At 36.1% G+C, this 23,899-nt stretch overlaps 1 protein-coding gene across 3 annotated transcripts in view; it reads right to left on the bottom strand.

The window, feature by feature from the left end:
- The window catches only part of CDH8 (cadherin 8), a 149,566-nt gene that overhangs the window by 111,864 nt on the left and 13,803 nt on the right, over positions 1–23,899 (bottom strand). Inside the window, exons 2-3 of one of the 3 annotated variants that reach the window (XM_059825032.1) lie at positions 22,892–22,977; positions 22,536–22,798 (exon numbers count right to left, since the gene is read on the bottom strand). In XM_059825032.1, the coding sequence (XP_059681015.1) occupies positions 22,536–22,798; positions 22,892–22,977 (349 nt within the window). Of the gene's footprint in view, positions 1–22,535; positions 22,799–22,891; positions 22,978–23,899 lie in introns of those variants that run through there. The other 2 variants (XM_059825034.1, XM_059825035.1) reach the window with 2 other exon arrangements.

Raw genomic sequence — 23,899 nt, 5'->3', positions numbered from 1 at the left:
CTAGTGTGCTTTTTCTTTACATTATTTGGGGTACTGTGCATAAAGGAATATCCTGCTGCTTTATCTAATACCCATCTAAAATGTTTGTCGACTACTCTGCTGACTAGGATGTGCAAACCATCTGCACCAACAGAATAGATGACAGGGGCCATTCTAGATGAATGATCCCTTAGACAGGGTCACCACTGGTGCCATCTGATTGATCTATAAGGCACCACAGGCAGCCCCCTGGACTTAGTCTCTTCCCTCTGCTCTCATCAGCCCAGGCTGAGTCCACAAATACTACAGGGGAGCCAATTGCTTATTTTTTCCAGGGATCAGAAAATTACATTCTCAAAACATATTCTCATCTTATATAGATTATCATTATGAGGAAAGTCAAGTTTTCATAAACAGTGAATATCATATAGGAGCCTGATAAACTTAACCTAAGGCAAAAGGTCAATGCATAAGCATGCCTGAAAGCTGATGGACTGAGTTTTGGGAAAGGAAAAGACATGATTATACCCGATATCTTCTTAGCTCTTTCAACAGTCTCTTCCTAATCATTTCTTCTTGCTTATCTTTCACGGATCCTAGCTTGGCCAAAGGATTTTGGAATACAAGTTTTGACGTGCAAACCCAATCATTCCTGCGCACAGCCCTTTCTGGTATTGCTTTGGATATATTTTACTAGCAAATCAATTAAGCTGAGTTTGCTCTGGCTTTTGAAAATCTCCAGGCCTAATTTTTGAGGCTCTTTTTGAAATTATGTATTTGTGACACGGTCCATATTTTTGCCCTTTCAAGAAGCGCAATCAAAAGAAAGGATACCAGCTCTCCTCTGAATGTGCCATGATGTCTAGCTGAAGTACAAACTATCAAAAATGGAGGTATAAACAAAACAAAACCCAAGGTAAAAAAAAAAGTTTTTATCTATGCTGCACTAGTAGGCTGTCCCATCATTTCAAACTCAGAAATGTAGTTAGGTATCTCATTATGCTACATAGTAGCAAATTTTTGTCTATCGCTATGCTGAACAGATATCCAATGTTATAATTATTCCAACATTCCAAGAATCTCCCCAAATGCCTGTATTGACAAAGTTGCTCTTTGATGCTAAATTTTTATTTATATTTTAGTGATTTCTTGTATTTGTTCACATGGAAAGAAAAGGCATTTTTGAGAAAACTATAATTAAACTTCAAGAGGTTTGATATGTTTGGGGTTTTTTTTGGTGCCTCCTTGTATTATAAAACCAGAAAGGAATTTTTACTTGATGCATATCTAAACTCCTTCAAGCCCTGTAGTACATGAGCTTGAATTAAGTTAGCATTATTTTTGAAAGGCTAAGAAGTGCAACCATAGTTTAGCTCTGTTCAACCAAGCAGTGTCTGTGCTTTGAACTGACAGAAGCCTTTAAGTGCAAAAGCTTAGATAAGCTGATAAAGATGAAACCAGCCCCATCTGCAGTTACTTAGATCCAATTCAATTCAGCCCTATCATACCACAAATCTCAGATATTCTTGCACATTTTAAAACAGTATTACTGTGGGATAGTAAATGATAAGCTTGCACGGATAATGAGATCTTATACAAAAAGAGGACAAAACACAGAAGATTATTTCTTGGTTCCTGCTCCCCCAAAATATAAGTTGTTACCACCCCAATAAATTCATTATTGTGAATTAAAAATTCCAAATAATTTTACTGAGTTATTAATTAGGAATTTCCCCTTTAACATGGAAAGAGCTTTCTATTCCCAACATAAAATTAACTGGAACAGAGAGCAAGATATTTTATAAATTAACTTGTTATGTTTACATTTGGCTAAGATCAAGAAGTTTGGCTGACTTGTACTGTACATACAGGAAAAAGAGTAACAGTGGTATTACCCTGCATTCAGTCCTCCCTGTATTAGGAACTCAAATGAAATACGGAATGTGGGCTACTACAAATTATAGTTTACTTTCCAGGAAAAAAACCAGATTGTTCGTTCCCGTTCCTATTCCCTCACTTCTGAATTTGAAGGTTATTGAAATGAAATAGACTGGTCAGACACCTTCTTTTAGAGAGCTAAAAAGCTCTCTGTGCGCAATACCAGAAAATAAGTGGAATAGGAAACGCTACATCTCTGCCACCTGAGGATTCCCAAATACCAGGGCAATCAGGACAGAAATGAATCCACACCACCATAGTGGCCCATAGTGGCCAAATCAGTTGAGTAAATGTCTTTTAGCAATCTGTCTGGCATAACACAGTCCGGCTGCATTTTACCCTCATTGTGGACACAAATGAACAATATAAACTCCAGATGTAATTGGCCCTACTGTGCACTTACCAAAGTCAATGCAACTCTGCAATGCCAACAAGTTTTGTGACAGCTTTTAATAAAAACAAATAAACAACAAGATTAAAATGTAAATTACAAAAAAAATTTTCAGGTAATTTCATGTTGGTTAAACTTTTTTCTACATGGCCACCAAAAGCACACAGGTAATTTAGTATTTCAAACTTATTTTGCAAATAGATTAGCTGTTAATGTAAAATTGTTAAGCAAATCATTTCAGGAGAAAACCATTCTGGGATACAGTCATAGGAAGAGGTCACATATGCAAAACTAAGCTTTGCCCAATTGATCTCTAATTATAAAATCAGAGGCTCTAGAGTTTGTGGTTAATAGTCCTTCCCTTTAGCCTGGAAAAATAAGCTTACAGCATGCACTCACAGACAAAGACACATAAAACACTTACTGTTTTAGTCAGCAAGTATGCGTCCTGGCACTGTTCAGCTAAGAATGAATCAGATGATGCCTCACTGAAGGCCATCTATGGAATTAAGTCTACAATGCCTCACTGATGGCCAGCTGTGATACAGCAAATTGTTCCTTATAATAAAGCTACAATAATGTCCGTTTGGGGGAAAAAAAGCCACAGGCAAATTCTACAAGGGCTGAATAAATTTAAATGCCAATATTGTATAATTACATAATTTTATGTTTTCCTTTGTAAAAAGACAGTGGCTAAGAATTCCACATATTGAAATTCAGTCTTCAGCACCAACTGTAGACTGCCAGGGCATCCGCGTCTCTTGTCTCATTTCATCTTTGTACGAAATTGGACAATTCTCTGGGTGAAAGGAAGCCAAATAGTACAGTTCTACTTATTAAGTGTGCTCAACATAAGGATGCTTTCTGAGCACATTCTGCCCCTTCATCATAGACTAAAGTGGCATGAAGGTGAGTATGCTTTGTCTATAACAGAAACAAATTAGGAAAATCTTTAGTTAATATATGATGTGCAAGAGCATTTGATTCACAGGTCTATCTGTCTGTTTTATACAACAGCTGTATTCAGTGTACATGCATTGCATTTTAGAAATTGATAATTTCTTCTGAGTTCATAATTTTATAATGATAAATTGTTAGCACATTCACAAACATTGTGAATCTTTTTCCTGGGGAATCTAAATTCTGTGGTCTGCTGCGAGATTCCTAAAATAATAAATTACTACTCCTCATGACAAAAGAGAAGAATTGTGATCTATATAACTTGTCATCTCCATCACTGATATTTACAAATGAATGCATCTAATGATTTGGCTGCTACAAATTTCACCCTGCAATATTTGCTAAAACTTAGTCATCTTCATTATTTTTCTCTCTAAAGCTGTAAAAAAATTCACAAGAAAATTCCTGTTTAAAAAGAAAAAAATTGTCTTAATAAATTATTACTTTCAGTTCTGGGCTTAGATTTTCTGCTGCATTATTCCATTTGCACATCTGTGAGAGTCAGCAGAGCAGAGATGACACTTCTTGAAGAAACAGGTCTTTCCTTGCTCTGCTATCATCCCCTTATCACCCATTCAAAGTTACACAAAGTAATCTGGAGAACAGCGCCACAAAATCAGTTGCATGTATCTGAGTAACAGGTTTTTAATCATGTATTGCTAGTAGACCAGCTTGCAAGCCAGCAGTCAAATTTTGTGGTGGCATCACCCACAGATGTTTCACAGAAAGTGAGACACAGGGAGTTGTCAACCCGCTGTGAATCAATTTATTCATTCTCACCAACTCTCCAGTCAATTTCATCCTTCAAGGTGCAAATTAGAAATACAGATGTATTCTCCAAAAAGCTTTCCAGATTCAGGTTTTTAAAAGCAAAGTTAAGAGCCTGTTGGCTCTCATCCAGCGTAGTATCAGTTTAAGACTGGAGGAATACTTCCACAGGGAGCCACATCCCCAACTTTGAAGTGAACTTTATAACACGTATTTATATCAGTTATTATGTCTCTGAAGACCTAAAGTCCTAAGACTTCATAGCCACAGTCAGACCTGGCAAAATGCCTCTTGACTTTCAGCCACTTCTACCACAAGTGGAGAGCGTAAAGCTCTGAGACTGTACCAATGTCTTAAACTACATGTTTGACATTGTTAGTACTGGGGACCAGGATTTGGAGGACAGCAACTATCTAAGACTGCTGCACGAATGAGAAGGAACTTCAGCACTTTTTAGCTATGTAGAACAGTGAGACATCTTGCACCAATTCAAGATATATTCCATCTGCAATGACCTGGAACAGAAGTTAAAAGGAAACTGGAAGCTGAGTCACTAAACTATACAATAAAGTTATTACAGGTCTATGATGTGATGAGATGAAGAGCAACACAGGATAAGCAATGGTATGTTACATCTGCTGCACAGGCTCTAAGCACTGCTGAGTGGAACTGTGTTCTTGTAATTTGTTTGTATTTGCTGTGAGAACTTGCACAAGTCAACGGATAAATAAAACAGTAAGTCTGTCAGGTTTTCTACCTAAAGATTTTTTCCTAACATTGCAGAGTGATATTAATAAGGTACAATATTAGTTTTACTGAAAGAAAGTAGATTGAATTTACTTGCCTAATTATGCCTCACTTTGGCCTAGCCATAACCACTATGAAGCACAGGCAACTAACCCCAGCTGCTCTGCTGTACCGCATTATCAGTTGCAACATTGGTTTCTCTTGATAATATATTTCAGAGGATGAAAGCAGAAGACTATGTAGGTAAGAAGCAGCAATGAAAATGTTTCACTCACAACATACTTGCTACCCTTTTTTATTTAGCTAAGACAGCTTGGAGCAAAATATTTCATTCTAGCTCAGAGATATTGCTAAAATTTTTAGTAATATGCATTGTTCTTTCTTTTTAAATCTTACAAAATTGAATCTAGAACAATACTGTTCTGGATACTGAAATACGATTATAGCTAAGAAAGTATGATTTTCTACCAGTCATAATGTCAATGCTATCTCCTTATTTACCCTTTATTTTGACATGCAGATAATAACGATCCATAGCTACATAAATGTAAATACCAGAGAATCCATGTTAATCAGGACACATGAAAAAAATAATGTATAGAAGTGTAGAGACAAAGCACTACTTCATAGAAGTCATACACATATACAATTTAAATGTTTATTATTGCCAGTGAATTCTTGACTCGCAAATAGCCGTAGGATAGTGACTCAACCAGGGTGAGTGCCAGCCAAATCCAATCAAAGGAGGAAAAATAATGCATACGTTTTTCATTTTGTTTATGGCACAAGAATGAACACACTACTCTGACCAAGACTCTTTCAAGAGTATGAAGAATATGTGCTAAGGCTTTAGGGTACTCCATGAATGACTGTTTCCTTTTGAGCTACAGAAAAGATTGTAACGGACTCTTCTGTCTCTAGGGAAACTTTTAAAGCCTAACCAGAATTTCAATAATAATTTGCAAATAGTATGAAATTGTTGCTATAAACCTAACTGCAGATGCACAGGTTATATTTAAGCTGTATTTTTAGAACAAAGAAGTAAAAAAAAAAAAATCAGTTTTGAAGGGGTAAGCTTTTATCCAAATTAATAGGGCAGTGCATGCAGCTGGTTGACTTACAGCTAATGTGGTACTTTTCAGAGCTTTTAACACACTTTGCTGATTGTTTGCTCAAGGCATATGGTTTGAATGAACTGGGCAGTGCACAGTACAGCTGGCAGACTAGATATCAAAATCTGGCAATAAGCCTTAGAGTTATGTGTGACTAGGTATCAAATTTGCATGAATTTTATGTTATGATTTCTACTGTAACAGCGTGAATTTGAAGTTACTTCAGATTCTACTACAGTAGCTGCCATTGCTTCCAATCTTGCAGCAATTAGATGTAGCTGACCCATGTTGTGGAGGAATGGTCTTAAAAGGACAAAAGCTTTCTTCTAGGGCAAAATAATCACAAAAAGCTTTTATTAAACAATCCCAGTATTTTCAAAATAGGCAAGTATCATTTTCTCTAGTGCACAGATTGGGAAACTGTGACAGGTGCTGTTCCAAATACACATTCATTTCAATCAAACAAAGAATGGGAAGTTTTTGGCAGCTTGTCCTGTTTTCACTATTACATCCCATAACTTAAGTCAATGGTTTCAGCCTCAGCTCTGACATTCAGGAAGGTCTAACAAAACTCTCCAGCAGTATCTGAATACAATTTTTGTATTAATTTAATAAATGAAGCATCATTTTTAGACTCTCAGCATAATATACTCTCATTTGCACTGAGTAGATTCATAAATTCACGCTGTTAAAAACTGTCTTCATCAGAAATGGGCCAGCCTCCCATGGTGTCCATTCATATTCCAGTTCTGAACTGCAGGAGGGTGTTTGCCAGTCACAAGTGTTCCGTTATTATTACAGAGTTTCCTTTATTGGTGCTTGAAAAGCCAATATAGATACTAAGAGTGACTCTCATCTCAGAGCACATACAACTGCGTATTTCTGAGTATATATTCACAGTTTTTCAGTGAAGTGCATCACATTTTTATGCCACATGAGCTAAATGTAATGAATTAAGACACATACTAAGAGAAATAGAGAAGCAGCAAGTTCCCTGCTACAGACCTGCATGGCTATGTAAAAGTACTTTGTAATGAAATGTGTGCTGTAATGCAAATGCTTCACTGAACTCAAATAGCATTGCAAGAACAATAGACTTTTTCAAGCAAAATAAATAAAACAGTACATAGCTTCTATTAATCTCACATATGATTCTCCTAAGTTTAGGAAGAAACTAATTTTCAGAAATTCATATTTCCAACAGTAGAAGTCTCATGAATTTGTGAGGTTGACTAATATCTTAAACAACAATGAACAGCCAGACAATTTTGTGAAAATATATTTCAGTAAAAATAAAAACTAATTCCTTTGAAATCTTCCTTTTTGCTATTCCCACAATCCTTTCCTCCCCCTCCCTAATCGGTCCTAATGATAATAGTATTGAACATCACCATAGATATGCTATACTTGGACAATTTGAAAGTAAAAAGTAAAGGATTTTTAAAATTTTTTTTACATCCCTCAAACTTCAGTTTCCTTATCAACACAAAGGAATATAGAAAGGGAGAAAAATAAGTATAAGGAAAAAAAGGTTGCATATTCTTACAGTGGAAGTACTTCCACTAAGTTCATGAACCTTTTGAAGATGACCCCAGGAATAATGACTAGAATGTGCAAAGGACACTATTTTCCAGGACAAAAAGATCCAAACACAATAAAAATGTCAAATACATTGAAGTGAAGTTTGTGGAAGCTCATTTCAGCAGGCACAATACAACTGGAAAAGATGTATAGTACCATTTCTGTATCAGCAAATAATACAATATGCTTGTACAAGTTCATGGAGAAGCTCTTTAAGAAAGATGGCATGGTACATGTTCTGACACATGTAAGTGAGCGTGCCACACCTCTGACTTTACTGCTGTGGCCTTTAGAGTGTCTGTACTCTAAAAGCTGATTTTTCATTATTTTTAAATTGTATTTTTCAAACTGAATACGTTATCCAGCCCTAAGACTTGACAAAATGTACAAATATGCATCCCTTTACCTGCAAGGCCTGATTTACAGACATGGTCAATGTATATGTAAGCTTCACAAGAGGAACTGAAACACTGAATAATATTAAAAGCAGCTATATACAAAATAGACTGAAGTATAGTTCAAAAGGCATTGAAAGGAAAGTAAGAAATGTTAGAGGTCATCTCACCCACAAAGCAAAAGTGTCAGCAGAGGATTAAAAAATTTTATTTCCTAAGCAACTCTCAGGACAAATAACTACCAGGTCCATTTCAGGACAATTATCTAGCATCAATATGGACATTAGCAGATGGCTTCTTAGATTCTCAAAGAGACTTAGAAATCTACCAGCAGCTTTAGGCAACTGTATCTAAAATCTCTCTCTAGCCCTGAAACAACTAAATGCCTTTTTCCAGGTCTGCACAAAAGCTGACAGCCATCAGTTTGCATATACTTCAGCCTTCCACATCACTTGGATGTAAAAATAAGACACACCTTCTCACAAAGGGCCTGATTTACAGAATCACGCAGCTAACTTTCAGAGAACACAGGAAACATGCTGACAATTTCCTCATCCCACATTCTACCCATATAATTAGGCAGGTATTTCAAAATCCTCTCTCCCAAGACCAGAACACTGAACAGCGGCTTTCACCCCTCTTAATTCCCTTCCCCTAGGTTATACCATTTCTCTTTATCCCTGTTCTTTATTCTGCCCATTGATGTTTAATTTTTGCACAAAGAAGAAATTTAAGAACAGACCCACCTCAGACTATCAGGACCCCTTGAATGAAGGCCCTCTCTCTTCTGGAGGAGGAATACTGGCCTGAGCTAGGAGCCTAATGCAGGAAAGGATCCATACTGACTCCATGTTAGAGGTACTTTCTGCCTGGGCTGAAATTCCAAGCAGAGACAGGTGATCTGAGTTTGTTCTATCAGCAAATAAACTCAACAGGTTATCAAAACTATTAGCCAAGCTACCTCTTCTCCATTGCTGTTTTAACTCAGGTTAAAAATGTAACTTTTGTATTGAGAGCTTTTGTTCTTTTTTTTTTTTTTTTAATCATACTTGCACCAGATTTAAAAAGCCAATTACTGAATATCCCATTTTTAACAGCATTTTCACAGTAAATTAAGACAATGATTAACAGAAAACTCACTACGCAAATTATCGTAGACCTCAAGTATTATAATTGGAAGTACTCAGCGGATATTTTAATGGTAATGCAAAACAAAATCTTGGCCCAAGAACATAAAAAAACCAAATTCAGACCTCAATTACCAGGCTTCACATATGATAGCCATGTAATAATCTGGCCAACTGAAAATGAAATTTAAAATAATCCAAAATTTGGTCTTGGAGAATGAGTATATTCACAGCACAAAATTCTTAATTACCAACATAAGCCTACTATTGCATTTAAATATACCACTAATGTCAAGCCAAACTTTTAAACTGGAACAGGGAAAAAAAATACCTTCACTGAGCGATCTAGTATCTCCTTGAAAACGAGCATTGTGAAAATGGCAGCTATCTTGCTGGGTTACACACTACCAGAATCCTGGTAAATTGTTTACACCTGGAGAGTCATATCATCTTTCAGTATCATCTCTCTCTGGGTTCTGTATTCACAAGAGCCCTTGATACCGACATGAGTGAAAATAGAAATGAGAATGTTCAGTTCCACAACAAAAATAGAGACTGAAAGGTTTCATTGTAGGTCTACCATATACTAGCCTTGAAATTGTCTGCTCTGCCTGAAACCAGTCCTTAACTTTGTATCTGCGATTCTGTATGGCTTTTGTCATCTCCCACTTCAGCATGATTTATGTCAGAAGGTTTGGAATAAATTAACTGTCCTACAGTGTATGGCAACCAAGATGATTCTAAAGACATGCTGATTTCTTTCTTTTTTTTCCCCTAGACATTTATTTTGCTAAACCAAATAAGACAACCTGTATCACGACGTGGTTTTGAGTTCTAAGTGGGGGAAAAAATAGAATTATACAGAAAGGCAGAAAACTCCTGCTATATGCCAGTGTTTAAATAATGTTAGACATATCTATACATACACACATCAAGACACATATGCATACCCTTAGCCTAATATATATATTCCCCTGCAGTTCTGTATTAATCAAATGGAATACCCTGTAGTAGAAATACAGTACTATTAACTCAAAATAGCACTTCTGTTCAAGTTGCCTTGTACAAGCTTATTTGAGTTCTAATTGTGTGCTGAAATTCTCTCTTTTAATGCCTAGGTGTATTTGAAGGTTAGCTTTTGGTCCCATGGAGATAAAGGAAAATGTGCCAACATTTGAGAGATTTGATTACCTGTATAAAATTGTGCTTGCTCAATTCTTCCTAGGCAAGATACTCTTGGGTAAAGTTATATTAAAGAGGGAATAGAAATAGTGTACATCCAAAGAAAATATTTTCCAATTATGCTTCACAAGATGCAGAAAATATTACTTGTGATAGAGGATTATGAATGAGATAATTACCGAGAGCCTAATGTACCTAAAGCTACAATAAAGGAGAGAGAAAAACATTAATAAGTGGTTATTGACTGTTCTTCCTGCTCTTTGTAATAAAAGGCCAGAACAGTAGCAAGGACAAACCTTTCCACAGTTTTGCTGTGATACATTATATACAAGAATACCTCTTCTACTTACACGGCCCATCATTAATCCCTATAAATGAAACCATATCAGCTTTTATTTAACACCCAAAACATTTTATGCCTCTCAAAACAAGCTTAATAAGAAATTTTTCATATTGAGGGTCAATTGAAAATAATAGAGATTTAGAAATACATAGGCTAAATGTTTCCTCTTTTAAATTATTTCATTTCACACATTCCTAATGAGCAAGCTGCAATTCCAAAAGAATCCAGACTAATGTTAGCTTGGTAAGGTACAGAATGACAAAAGACTCTGACTTTTGGAAATTAAAGTATGTCTCTATCACTTTTTGATTCTCCAATGAAATAAATAACTCAATTATTTCTAAGAAGCCCTAGCAAAGAATATTTGAGCTTCCACATACAGTATTTCAATACAAATGTGATCAATAGGGAAGATTATAAAAAAAGGATTTTAAGTAGCTGAAGCACTTTTCCTGCTGCAGAGCAGAACTTGGTATGCCATGCAAAATTACCTTTGGTGCACTTTTTTTTTCAATTTCGGCTCACAACGCTGTTGCATCAAGTGTGAAGGTACAGTCACTGAAGAAAAGGTTAACAGTATTTCTAAAAGAATGACAAAGGACATTTTGTCCAACATTACAATGGTCAATCTACATGGAGAGGAAGCTGTGTGAGTGCTTGTAGCTTTCTTATGCTCCTACGCTTACTTAATTCTAGAAAGAGCAACCCTAATGAAACACATACCCTACTGATTGTTGTCCCCTCTTCTTAACAGGAATCCTTTTAATATTCTTAGATACACGTACGAACATGTGCATATGTACAACACACACCCACCAGTTTTAATCTCAGTGTAGTCATTGCTTTTTCTTTTATCTCTCTGCCTCCACTAGCCACTGCATAAACTGTATATAAGGCTTTACATTAAGTACATTAAGACAGACTTAATGCCTAGTGACTTTACTAACCAAATTTGGAAAGAATTTGACTCATTGGATTTAAAGCAATTCAAAGTATCTAGAAGGCTGGATCCCTCAAAATTATTTTTATCAACTAAAAGCAGTACTGCAAAGCATACAGCTTCGCAAAGTAGAAATTCAGGCTCTGTAATAGAGCGTATCATGGGGCATAATAAGGACAAGTGACTTATAAATTAAGTGGCTGAGAAAAGAATAAATTAAGGATGAACTACTACTGGATTATTGGTCTCCCTGAGAATTCTCAAACAAATGATCCTGAGAGATTTCTTTTGATAGTGCCTCATGGGGACAATGGAACACATGAGTGCCTGAAGACTGTATCATGGTTATTCTAGCAGGAAGGTCACCAAGAAAAGAGACTCCTGAGGTCAGTTACTTTGTGTCGCACCAGCCTAGATCCTCCTGTGCTGTGGAGATTCTCAGAGCTAAATACAAAGTGGACTATCAGATGAGTCAGTATTTGTATTCTTCCAGGCTGACAAACTGCCTTCCTAAGTGACATCAGAGCTTTCCTCTCACAAAGAAACTACCCTTGGAAACCGAGTCTTAAGACAAAACGGAGCCACATTTGCCTGTTTTAGAGTGGGGAAAATATCTCAATGTTTTTCAGTCTTTCCGCAATTTTAAGAATATAAATGTATTCCTGATTCTGCATAGGAGATGTCCGTTGGAATAAATACCAACTCAGTCATACTATGGTCTTCTTCACTTTACAAGTATGAAACACATACATTTCATAACACATTCAAAGCACTGCAGTGAACCTGTTGTCTCAGAGTGGGCCTCCAGCCTGACTAGTAGAGCAAAATTTTGCTTTACTATCCATCAGACTTTGTCCCATAGAGAATTGTCTTAGAGTATTTGGCAGAATGCCATTGATTTAGATAGAAACATTTACTCACAAAAAGTTCCCTTAAAAATCCAAATATTTATTTATGCATGTATACTGCTCAATTCCTAGCATTCCTTTGCTTATTGGTAATTTGCAGTAACTAGCAGGTGGTCTTCTGGAGTGACAGAACTTAGATCAATTACAAAATGATTACTTAATGAGATGATCAGTGCAGTTGCCTTCTACATAGTAGGCCTAATTCTGCCTAACAATTTAGAGTGTTTGTAATTTTCTTTCGTTATTTTTGAGGTACAGTAACTCCACCGTGTCAGTAAGCCTTATGTTCAATATATTTAAATGTACATATATTTGTTATTATATCACATTTAAGTTATTAATAAATTGCATAGGATGCATCTCTTACAGGATGTCCCACACACTTGAAAAGTAATTGCATGGTTTCTTAGACTTCCCGATAACATTCGGTCTTTTCACCTTGCGATACCACTACTGGCTAGTGGGAGACAGCACCGTCTACGGAAATTACCAGAGAATCAGAAAGCTTGTCCCCTGGCAATACCATGGACTTAAGGCATAACTGTGGACACTGAAAATCACCTCTGCCCACACCATCCTTCTGCGTTTATATATTCCTCCTCAGTTACAGTCTGCATATCCAGTTACAACTTTGAGACAGGTATCATCTCCTACTCAAAATGGAGCAAAATGTTAGCTAAGGCTTCTTAATACAAATGGCACCATTAACAGCTTTCACATTTACTGTTACTTGGTGTACCATTCCTCATTTGCTGTCGTTCAGTTTACAAAAATGCCCTCCATGAGTGCTTTGAGGGTATGTACAATGTTTTAAAAATTTGCACAAGAAACAAGTCCATGCTGAAATTCCCTTAAAAAAACCCCATGGCTTAAATCTCACTTCCGTCTGTAAATCTTTTTGTGCCAAGTAAAATCCTGGTATATACTTTAAATTATTTAAGTAAATTCTCTTTATTCATATGAAAACTCAAAAAAAGTGTCCTTGTATATTTAGATCCGCACCTGCTCTCAGTTAAATAAATATTCTAACAAGTATGTGGGTTATCCAACAAAATAATCAAGACCCATTAATTAGCAGAAATAAACTAACAAATTGAAATATTGTGTTGGCATTAAGTCTTGTTTCAGATGATTTTGCATGAAGAAAGAAACAAACATTTTGCCTCTGGACATTGTATTTTCTTGTCTGTATGGCAAGACAACAATAGGAATTGCGATGTGTGCCAGTGGTCTACATTAAATGCTTTAGACTGCATAATAATTAGAGAACAGGTTGCCTGCAAAACAGACAATTTCAAAAAAAAAAAAGGAGTGAAAAGGGAATAGAAGGTAAGTCAGTAAGCTATTTGAGTTGAGTAATATCAGATTCTGAGGCTTTTGCATCATGTTTTAACATACAGGATCACGTTGCATCAATTATATTGCAGATTATCCCAAATTAATTACAAAATAAGGTGTTTTATTGCATTCACTTTAATATCCTGATTTCTTAGGTTGAGTGTCATAGCATGCCATAGCTCTCAACAATGCTTGTAGCTTGATGACCTTAGAAAATAATGGGATAGAAGAGCTATCGTTTGGTTCAATTCTTCTGTCCTCTGTGTACTTCACATCTGGATGCCCACCACCAGTTCTGCATATACTAAAATTCACCTTTTCTCACTTGGTAACAATATCCCTATTGTATGTAAGCAGTTTTCTCAGCAAGGGAAAAGAAAATTAGCTAATATAGTTTCTGAATTTAAACCAGCAGATGACTAGGGCACTCCGAACTGCTAAGAAATATGTTTTGCTGGTTCCACCTACAACTGGGCTCCTTGCCTCCAGTGATCCTCTCTGAATCAGTCTTTTAAAATTTCACTACATTCTCCTTCATTGAGGCGATCTAATAGCAACACGCAGCACATCAAGTTGAAACACAAACCCTCAGCTTTCCTTCTATTCACCAGGGGCTGGGTGCTTAACAGTTATTGAGCTCAGACCCTGAAACAAGAAAAGGGATTTCTTATGTTGCTCCTAATGATTCCTCCGGTTAATTCAGGAATGGCATTGATAGTCTGCAGGGAGAGCTACGCTTACTTTTTCTTAGCTGCTGGCATCACTGCTGTAAAATAAAGGCTTTGAAAGAAATTATGGAGGGGGAATCTTTAAACTAAGAGTGTCCTCAGGAAAAAGGAAAGTTATATATTACTCTATATCACTACAGGTGTTCCTCAGGGATCACAAAGAGGCTAACTCAGATATTTAAGCAAGTATTTATATATCTTTAGGAAAATTATCTACATTTATTTTCAATGGCACATGCCCCACACACATTCCTTTCAAATAATAGTTACCTTTAAACACTGCCTAAAATACTTATTGCAGTCAATTATTTCTGTAATGAAGCTGACTGCTTCACATCCAGATTAAATTGCACAGCATCAACAACCCTGGCTTTGTCCAAAAAACCTACCAAAAAAACCAAGCAAAAGACCTACAGCTGTAAAGTCCTTGGTCTGTTGCACAACGTTATGCCTTCCTTTTTCTTCTTTCACTTTACTAGAATAGGGAAAAACCCCAACTTTTAAAACAGAACTTTCAAGAAACATAATTTATGCAAACTCTTTCCCATTTTCACACGTAAACTATTTTTTCTTGTGATTACTGTGAATGTGTATTTACTACATTCTAAAAATATACAGCTGTCCACCAGCTAAAAAGCCAACCCTTCTCAGGTTCAGAGAGGTTCATGAGGTATCACCCACTTCAGCTGCAGGGCTCTTACTGGAAGCCTGCAGACACCAAAGGAATTAGTCCCTAAGCATTTCTCATTTTAATGCAAAATTATTTTTAATGTTTTCATTACATGAATCCTTGGCAAACTGAGGAACATCATATCAGGACCTGAAAACAATAAATATACTTCCTTTCACTTTACCAGTCGAAAGGCAACATGTTCTGTCACTTTTGGGAAGTCACTACTATCTGATAGCTTTTCAGAGGCCTATGGGAAATATGTTTGTTAAGTTCAGGAAGGACAAACTTTTAGCAAAAAAACACCATCACAATTGGCACTAATTGGTAGTTAAATTGACAACTGGAACTGAAGCATCCTGACAGCACCAGAGGTGGGCCCTACAGGTAGAAATTGAAAACCATTTAACTAAAGCAATGTTGGAAAGACTAAATGATCATAGGGCATCTGCAGAATATCATGTGGAAGGCTCTACTTAATTTTTCATACTGTCACTTCAGCATTTTGCATGCATACTTGGAAAACATTTCAATTCATTGAGAGAAAAATCAAGTATTTAGATCAATATATTGAACAAAAGTACACAAGCTTCTAATTCTCCACAAACAAAAAAAAATTCTCAGTCTTAGCCACTTTTTTCAAAAGATTAGAAATCTTTGTGGCTTTAGAAAAATATGACAAGGAAATTCAAGCAAATAACATTAAAGTAACATCAGGTGACCCAAATGCCTAAGCACACACAATGTAATTGTGTCCACCATATAAAACATTCTTTTTTTAAGAAAAAACAAACAACCCCCCCCCCAAAAAACAAACAAAAACCCATTGAAGTTATTCTACACTTATTGTCTATGAAGTCTAAAATTTAAGATACAAATCATGTCACAGAGGTGTTCCCCTTTAGTAAAGAAAATACAGACAGCTCAGAAGGTGCCTGGTGTTTTGCAGGTTGACCCTGTACTCTGCAGGATTCATAAGTAACTTGACATTATAATGCATTCCTTTAAATGCTTTCCACATTAGTGGACCATACTGGTACGTGCCACTTTTTTTACTCTATTGCTTTAGTAGTGTGACGCAGAAATAGAGGCAGCATCTGATGAAATGCCTCTTTAAAGTTATTGCCAGTCTAGTTCTATTAGCTGACATACAACCGCTTTAAGTTGTGACTCTAACCTAAATTGTGCTTATATCATGCCCCCAGACTGGACATGAGGGAGCATGAAAGTGTTCAACCTTACTCAGTGATACTCCCAGAAATATACAGAAATGAGATTTTAGAGTCTGAAGATAGGTCTTGTTTGTTAACTCTAAGAGAAATCTGTACAATAATGTTCACACTGTGTTAGAAAATGTAGACACTCTTGGCTCAGTCAAACTGTCCTTGTTTAAATTTATACATTCCAAAAAGAAATTTCTTGGAACTTGTACTTAGTTAAAAAGAAACAAAGGAAATTTTTGCAGACTCAGGATTTTTTGTTTAAAACACGCTACTTTTATCAGACTTCTATAAAATATTGTATACTATATTTATTGTCTTTGCAGCAATATCTAATTAAGGAGAGTTTTTCCTCAGAGCTACTCATACTCCTGCTTACTAAGCTGATTTAGACCACCTAAACTAGAGCATTCTATGAAGTATACAGTCATCTCTTCTCCTTCAGAAGCACACAAAAGGCAGGGGAATTAGTATTTTCCATAAAGAATACAGTAGCAAAATAAGTGGTACATTTCAGCTTCTAGAAGTTTATTAAATGTAAGTAGGAAAATTAGTCTATAATTATGGTTGCAAAACAACAACAAAAATCTAGGGCTCAGAAAGCAATGTTGACTTTGCAACATTTCAGATATTGAATATTTTATGGCATGCATTTAAATCATAGATAGCAAAACATACAAGTGAAGGAAAAGAGGAGACTCGATACAATATGGTGTTCTGATTTCTGTTGTTCTAACTGTGAAAACTTTAACAATGCATTAAGGTAGGACCATGTTATACCCTATGAAACCTATGCTAGGGCTATACTACACCTGTATTTCAGAATGATTTCTTCCATTCAGGGAAACAGCATGTAATTCACCCCTAAAGTAATGAGAGCCTTAGTTATATACATTTCTGGTTTGTATCACTTGAGTACAACAGTATTTCCAGGTAGCCATTATAATCACAAGCTCAATGCAGGAATAAAAAGGAAAACATATGGAAAGAACTTGTTTAATTAAAACCTTGTTTACTTTGCATATATGTATCACTTGTACTTCAACAGAACTATTTATAATTTTAAACAAGTAAGATTTCACCATTTCCTTGTTAAGAGATAAAATGTATGTTGGCAATGAAATCAAAGATTGCATAAAGCATGTATAATGTAGAACATACAGCTTGAAGCTATTTATAAGCGCTCTCTGCATTTCCAGGTTCGCTTTTTACAGTAGCACAGCCTGAAGCACTTAACTGTGAAAACATGATGCCTCTCTACTGCTCCTCCTACAGGAAAATTATTTCTCCTCTAAAGGCCTGAACCTAAGCTCCATACATCAAGGGAAAAATCTCCATTGCTCCAAAAAGCAAAAGTTGCCTAGCTCCCTCATCCGACAAGCCATGCAAAAAACCCCTGGCATTAAACAGAGTGAAAAGACACATACCATGTAAGTCAGAAGCAAAGAATAAAAACTCCACAGTCACAGATAAAAAATGTCTACCTGAGACTCCGCTGCACTAAAGAGCTGACCTGGCCACGGTCTTTCTGAGCCTCAGTAACTCAGTCTGGTTTGTTTCCTCCCCTGTCCAGGCTTTTCAGAGCAACTTCTCAAGAGCCAGCACAGCTCTTCTCCCAACCACATGCCACAGACATGACATAGCAGCTATGCACATGACATAGGTGCTGGTCTTCCTTGGCCCACTCATTTTACAAATCTCTCATCAGAGAGTCTGTGTGCAAAATATGCAATGTTATAATTTTGGGACTGGAAATAGGTGAATTTAAAATGTCTGGGGAAGGTTCTGGGAGAAACTGTGGAGTACTGTCAGAGGAGTGATACCACAGAAACAGCACTGATCTGACTGACAGTGGTTTTTTGTGTCTTGACCTAACGGCCTATTTATTTAGCAGTAAGTCAAGGAATATTAAAAAAAATACACAAACCCCAAACTTCTGTCACCTTCATTCTCTCTTTTGTTTTCTACATGCACTGTATGTACAAACCACAACTGTTAACACATTAACTATCCCAGGTTTTTGCTTAAAACCGTCTGTTAAACTGGGTCCTATCCCATTTAAAACACCACAAATAACAAGTTCCATAAAACAGGAACTACAATTATATACCCAAAACCTAGTTTCCTATTGCTTTTTAACTCTGTTATCTATTTCATTGTGAATTCGGCGGCTGTCTCCTGTGAAAGAACAGTGGCATTTGCTACACCACAGATTTCACAGCACATCTGCCATGGTGCTGTAAACGCATGCAGAGGAAACTGAGAAAATGCGGCAGTGTATATCAAGTAAAAGTTCTATCGAACTAATCAAGTCCACAGGGACAGCATACAGTGTCACAAGACATATCACTCTACACTTGAATGAGGTTGTCAGCCACTGGGAGGCCTGCAAACTGCTGACAGCAATATGCAGTATATGGAGTCTTCTAAAGTAGACGGAGTAGCTTTGTAAAGTACATACCTGTTTCTACAGGTGAAGAAAAAAAAGAAATGAAGTATGAAAGGGTATTTGTAAAGCTATCTTTCTGTATTGTATTTCTGTGAACAAAATCAAACTCGTTTGAAGTATGTCACACATGAAAAACACTACTTTGTAGGTTTCTCAAAATGCATATATGCATTTCTATATGTACAGATCAAAACAATATGGAATTTATTACAATACCATATGTCAAAATAAATGCAATATTGAATACAGACAAAAAAGTAAAACTAGAATGTTTGTAACATTTTACAGAAAAATATCATAAATTCAGGAATCATGTTAAGCGATAAGTATTCATACACTTTTTTACAGGTGTGTGAACTCAAGTAGAGGTGCTTATTTTGTCTGAGCTTGATCCTACTGAATATAATGACAAGAATTGACATTCAAAGTGTATATTGTTCAAACTCATTGTAAGAAGCTCAAGATTGAAAGCAAAATATTTTCTCTTGTCCTTTACTCGAGTCACTGAAGAAAACCACCATGCTTTAAGAAAGAAGTCACATTAAATCCTCCTATTAGTCTCACCCCCGATTCTTTCATTTATTAGACCAAATACATTGGGAATGCATTTATTAATATATATTCATGCAGAACAGCAATGAGTAAGTACCTTTAAAGAGTGTGCAGTTGTATTGCAACACTTTAAAATTCTGAAGAAGGGTCTTCCTGCATAGAAGTTCTTCCTCCTGGAAAAACTGAGCAGCCTAATAAAAGATATCACGTATCTCTGTAAATCCTGTCTTGCTAAACTTTCTCTGTACTTCAGAAACTTTAGTATGAGATCTTTTTAAATAACAGAATGAATGCATAGACTCTATATTCAAGCTTTTACTTCGGAAGTGATTTGTATTCTGTTTATTATAACTAATCTCAACCTTCAGTTTTATTTTGCTGATAGACATTTCAATTCAATTAGCATCAAATGCTTCTACTCTGTGTCTTTCCACCCACTAACATGAAAAACATTATTTAAGTATCAATATTATTCTGAGATGTTCTTAAGAGCTGAATTTTCAGTGGGCTTCAAAGGTGTATTTGAGAACATACATCAAATTCTGCTTGTGTGTATATTATTTCTGTTTGTGCAAAAACTTATTTTTGTATTTGCTATCTAGATCACCTAATTATATGTTTGTACAAATCATACATGACTATGAAAAGTACCATGTACACTATACAATGATGTAGAAAGAGACAAAAACTGCAACCAAAACCTACATAATTACATTTGCTTCAAGAATGTTCCCTTTGAAGCAGTTAACTGTCAAATAGTACATTTGTTTGGAGATTATACTAGTACTTTGAACACGTAAAAAGCACATACAAGCAACACTGCCTCTATAATAGCACAAAAGCACACCTATGTCCAGAAAATGCAGCAAATAGGTGGCATAGATGTTTGGTGTCATTCTCTCCACAATATTAAACCTCTCTACATAAATTCACTATATCATATTTTACAGAGTGCCCTTCATTCAGAGTCTGGGGAAAAAAAAGTCATAGGGCAGAAAAATAGTTGATAAAGAAAGTCACAGAACGAAGGAGATACCCCAAGTGTGCAAATCCTTTGGCAGGGGTAAAATTGAAAGGTTGGAGGAAAAGTATAAGTAGAAAAGATATGAGGAGGATAGATAAGTGCAGATCTACTGTGAGTTCGGAAAAGGAGGTTATTTTTAAATTGCAATGGAAAGAAACCAATGAGGGTGACAGAGGACAAACCACAGCCCAACTTCATGGAGAAGGAGAGCATTTTGCTTGTGACACTCTGCACACCTTTAAGTTTTGGGAAGAAGGACTGCCAAGAACTCTAATTGAGGGAATTGCTGCTTTATAGTCAGGAAAGATTAACAGCAGCTCTGAAAGATGTGGAGTACCTCTGTTCCCACTGTCTACAGCAGAGTTTGAAAGCACCCATAGTACTCATAAACCTTAGGTAAGAAAAATAAGTCAGAAATACAGATTATTTTTCTGGTGAGAGAAAAAATACAGACAAGAATTACAAGAATATTTTAAGCCATTTTCATGAATAAACCAAGGATTTCTCCCTGTGGGAGCAAATTTCACTTTTTTGCTCGTTTCCATCTGTATCATGCAGTGTTTTAATTATGCATCAGTCTCAACAAATAGATTGTCACAGCATTTTAGAGTAGCTAATTCTATTCAAAATGCCAGCAGAAGATGGAATAACATGTTTATTGGTTTGGCTTAGTTTAACCCACCCACTTGTATTCAGTAATGACTTGAACATTTCAGGATATTATATCCACCAAAGAAACCTAATATTGTAGAAATATTAAGACTTGGATACACCCTGAAAATCAAAGTACTACAAAGTACAAACTCAAGATTCTCCCCAGCTACTGCAAAGCAACTCAAAATAATTTTAAAAGCTTGACCAAAATATTCTAAAAAGAATGGGTTGGATAAAATATTTTGAGTTGTGAAATAAGCATATCGCTCTCTCTCTGAAATTGAGACAAGTTACTAACCACAGAAAACCAAATGAGAACAGGTTTATAATACCAGATATAAATGCAAATTAACACAGTGCTCAAAAGTGACTGGATATAAAGCTCATTACACCTTCTGACCCTAAGTTTCGACTGGAAAGTGGCTACACTAGGGAAAAATTTAGGAATGCACTTCATCTGTGTTCTCGTCAATAAGAGATATAGCTATTGACAGTCCCTATATTATGCTATATGCTATTCTTTTACCCAGAGAATTTCCAAAAGTATCATGGATTTAACTGATATCTATAATTCCTGTTCTCTAGATATTTTTCTTACTCAATTTCAGTAGCCAGGTAACATGACAATAATGTACCTGGTTATTCAAAGGGAACTGAACTTTAGTGATAAACAATCAAGGTATTTGTAACTGCTCACAATAGGCCAAACATGCATTTAGGGAACAGACAATTCTTTTCTAAGAACAATTCTAAAGATAATTCATTCCTGGTGAATGCAGATGGCCCATGACCTCTTTTTAGAGAAAGTGAAAGGCTGATTCACTGACTGGGAGTAATACACTGAGCTACAGAATAACCTAATGCACGGCAACTTGAGTCAAAGGTTTGAGGCAACAGGAAAGCTAGGACACATAGAAAAACATGGTAATTTTCCTTGTGTTATCTTCTTAATTTTGAAAGTAAATTACAAAATCTGTGGCAATAATGTTATTTCATATGTGTGCATATCAGGAACCCCCTATAAAGTACTACTTTGTAATTTGGTGTATATACCACACTTCCCTTTTTGTTTTTAAAAATTCTCAGAGCATAAATAACTTCTGTGTAATCAGGCTGGAGATAGAAAATAACCCATAGGTGTAACAAGCTTTTTGAATGAATGAATAGGAACGTATTTTGAATGAATAGGAACGTATTACAAAAAGCTGCTTTGGCGAAAATCTTCAGTTGACAGAGGTGAAGAGTGGTGACTGACTAACAATATTGAAGAAACGATGTGTACATGCTTGTGCATTTTTGTCAAATGGAATATGTATAATTTTATTGTAAATAGCAGGTTAGCTAACCAGGAAACTATATCCTTAAAATGAGGTATATTTAAAGCAGAAATGTATCGATACTAGAGAAGAATTTCAGAATAACAGAGCACCTCAAACTTGAATTTCTTAGAAGAGTCCAAATGACTGAGGACCTTCACATGCTATACACTTACATAGTCAGAGGAAAAAAAAAAACAAATCTTGCCTTACCCGGCCAACTAGTATTGGTTCAGGTCCAGAAAATTCTTCTAATACAAACATTTGATTCCAAACCCAGCCTCTCTTGGAACGGTTCAAAACTCTTTGTTCTTCAATTAGCCTTTTTAGTCCTGTACTGGATCCACTTGGTAGTACTTGAGATTGATTCATTGGAGCCATATAAATGGATGGAAGAACAGTAATCCATAACATTATTAATGGAGTCCATGTATCCATAAGCATTTCCGTTAGTCTTTCTGGCATTGTACCACAAGCTACGCAAATCACCGCAGAAATGAAATTATTACTTTGCTTTCCTCCAGACTGTAGCAATCCAACTCATCATGCAGTACAGAACATTTACTTACAGCTCCTCCATGTGTTTACAGCACAGTCAATGTAAAAATAGGTTGGATTATAAAAACATGATCCATTGAGTTTTCCAGTCATTAAAGATTCCTAGTGAGGGGGGAAAAAAAAGGTCAAATCAGTGACTGAAGAGCTTACAAAAGCATTCTGAAAGATCTTATTTACTTTTACATTATAAACAAGCTATATTAGGTTTTGAATTTGTAGTACATAATATTAGTTCATACTAAATGTGTTTAAAAAAAAATTTAAGTGATTCTGTGAACTCCTTCATTGCCTGAAATAGTGAGAGAAAACCCAGATACATGATTACACACACTCAGGAAAACATTTTACTTGCAGTTTGTCTAGGGTCTGAAGAAGCTTCTGGCCTTCTTGCTAGCCTGTTTTTTTTTTTTATGTAGTCAACTATAAACCCTTAGCATGTCAAATAGTAAAAGTCAAACAAAATAATGTTCTTGCATACAGACTTACTCTCCTTTCCTCCACAAGAAAAAAATATTAATTACTTCTAGTAAGTGTACAAAGCTCCAGCGTTACATTTGCATTTTAGTAATCATCTAGCTGCAGCAGCACACAGCTCAGCAAAACCTTCACAGGCCAGCTGAGGAACAGGACTGCTAAGTCCACTGTGAAATCCATGATCTCCAAACCAGACCACTACCAGAACCTAAGTAAGCTCATTTATGCACATCTGCACTAGAGGACTCTCAGTGTGTGTGTCTCACTTTCAGAGAAAACAGTCAGATTTTGTTTCAAAGACATTTTCCTCGATAGACACTTGGGAGCATTTTGTCTTTCTTTCCCCACTCGCCCTTTCATGTATTAAAAAGGCCACATCAGGTTTCCTCTCAGTGTAAATACTCCTTGAAACGGACAAGCAAGTTAACATAGTAGGGCTTGCTAATGCCACAGTGATTGGCAAAACCTGATATGCAGCCGTGAATCACTTGGAAAGATAGATGGGACATAGCTCAGGGAGAAGGGCTGCATTACAGCTACTCTAA

The sequence above is a fragment of the Gavia stellata genome, chromosome 15 (genome assembly GCF_030936135.1).
Source record: "Gavia stellata isolate bGavSte3 chromosome 15, bGavSte3.hap2, whole genome shotgun sequence".
NCBI classification, from domain to species: domain Eukaryota; kingdom Metazoa; phylum Chordata; class Aves; order Gaviiformes; family Gaviidae; genus Gavia; species Gavia stellata.
This window is presented reverse-complemented; position numbering and strand designations above follow the sequence as displayed.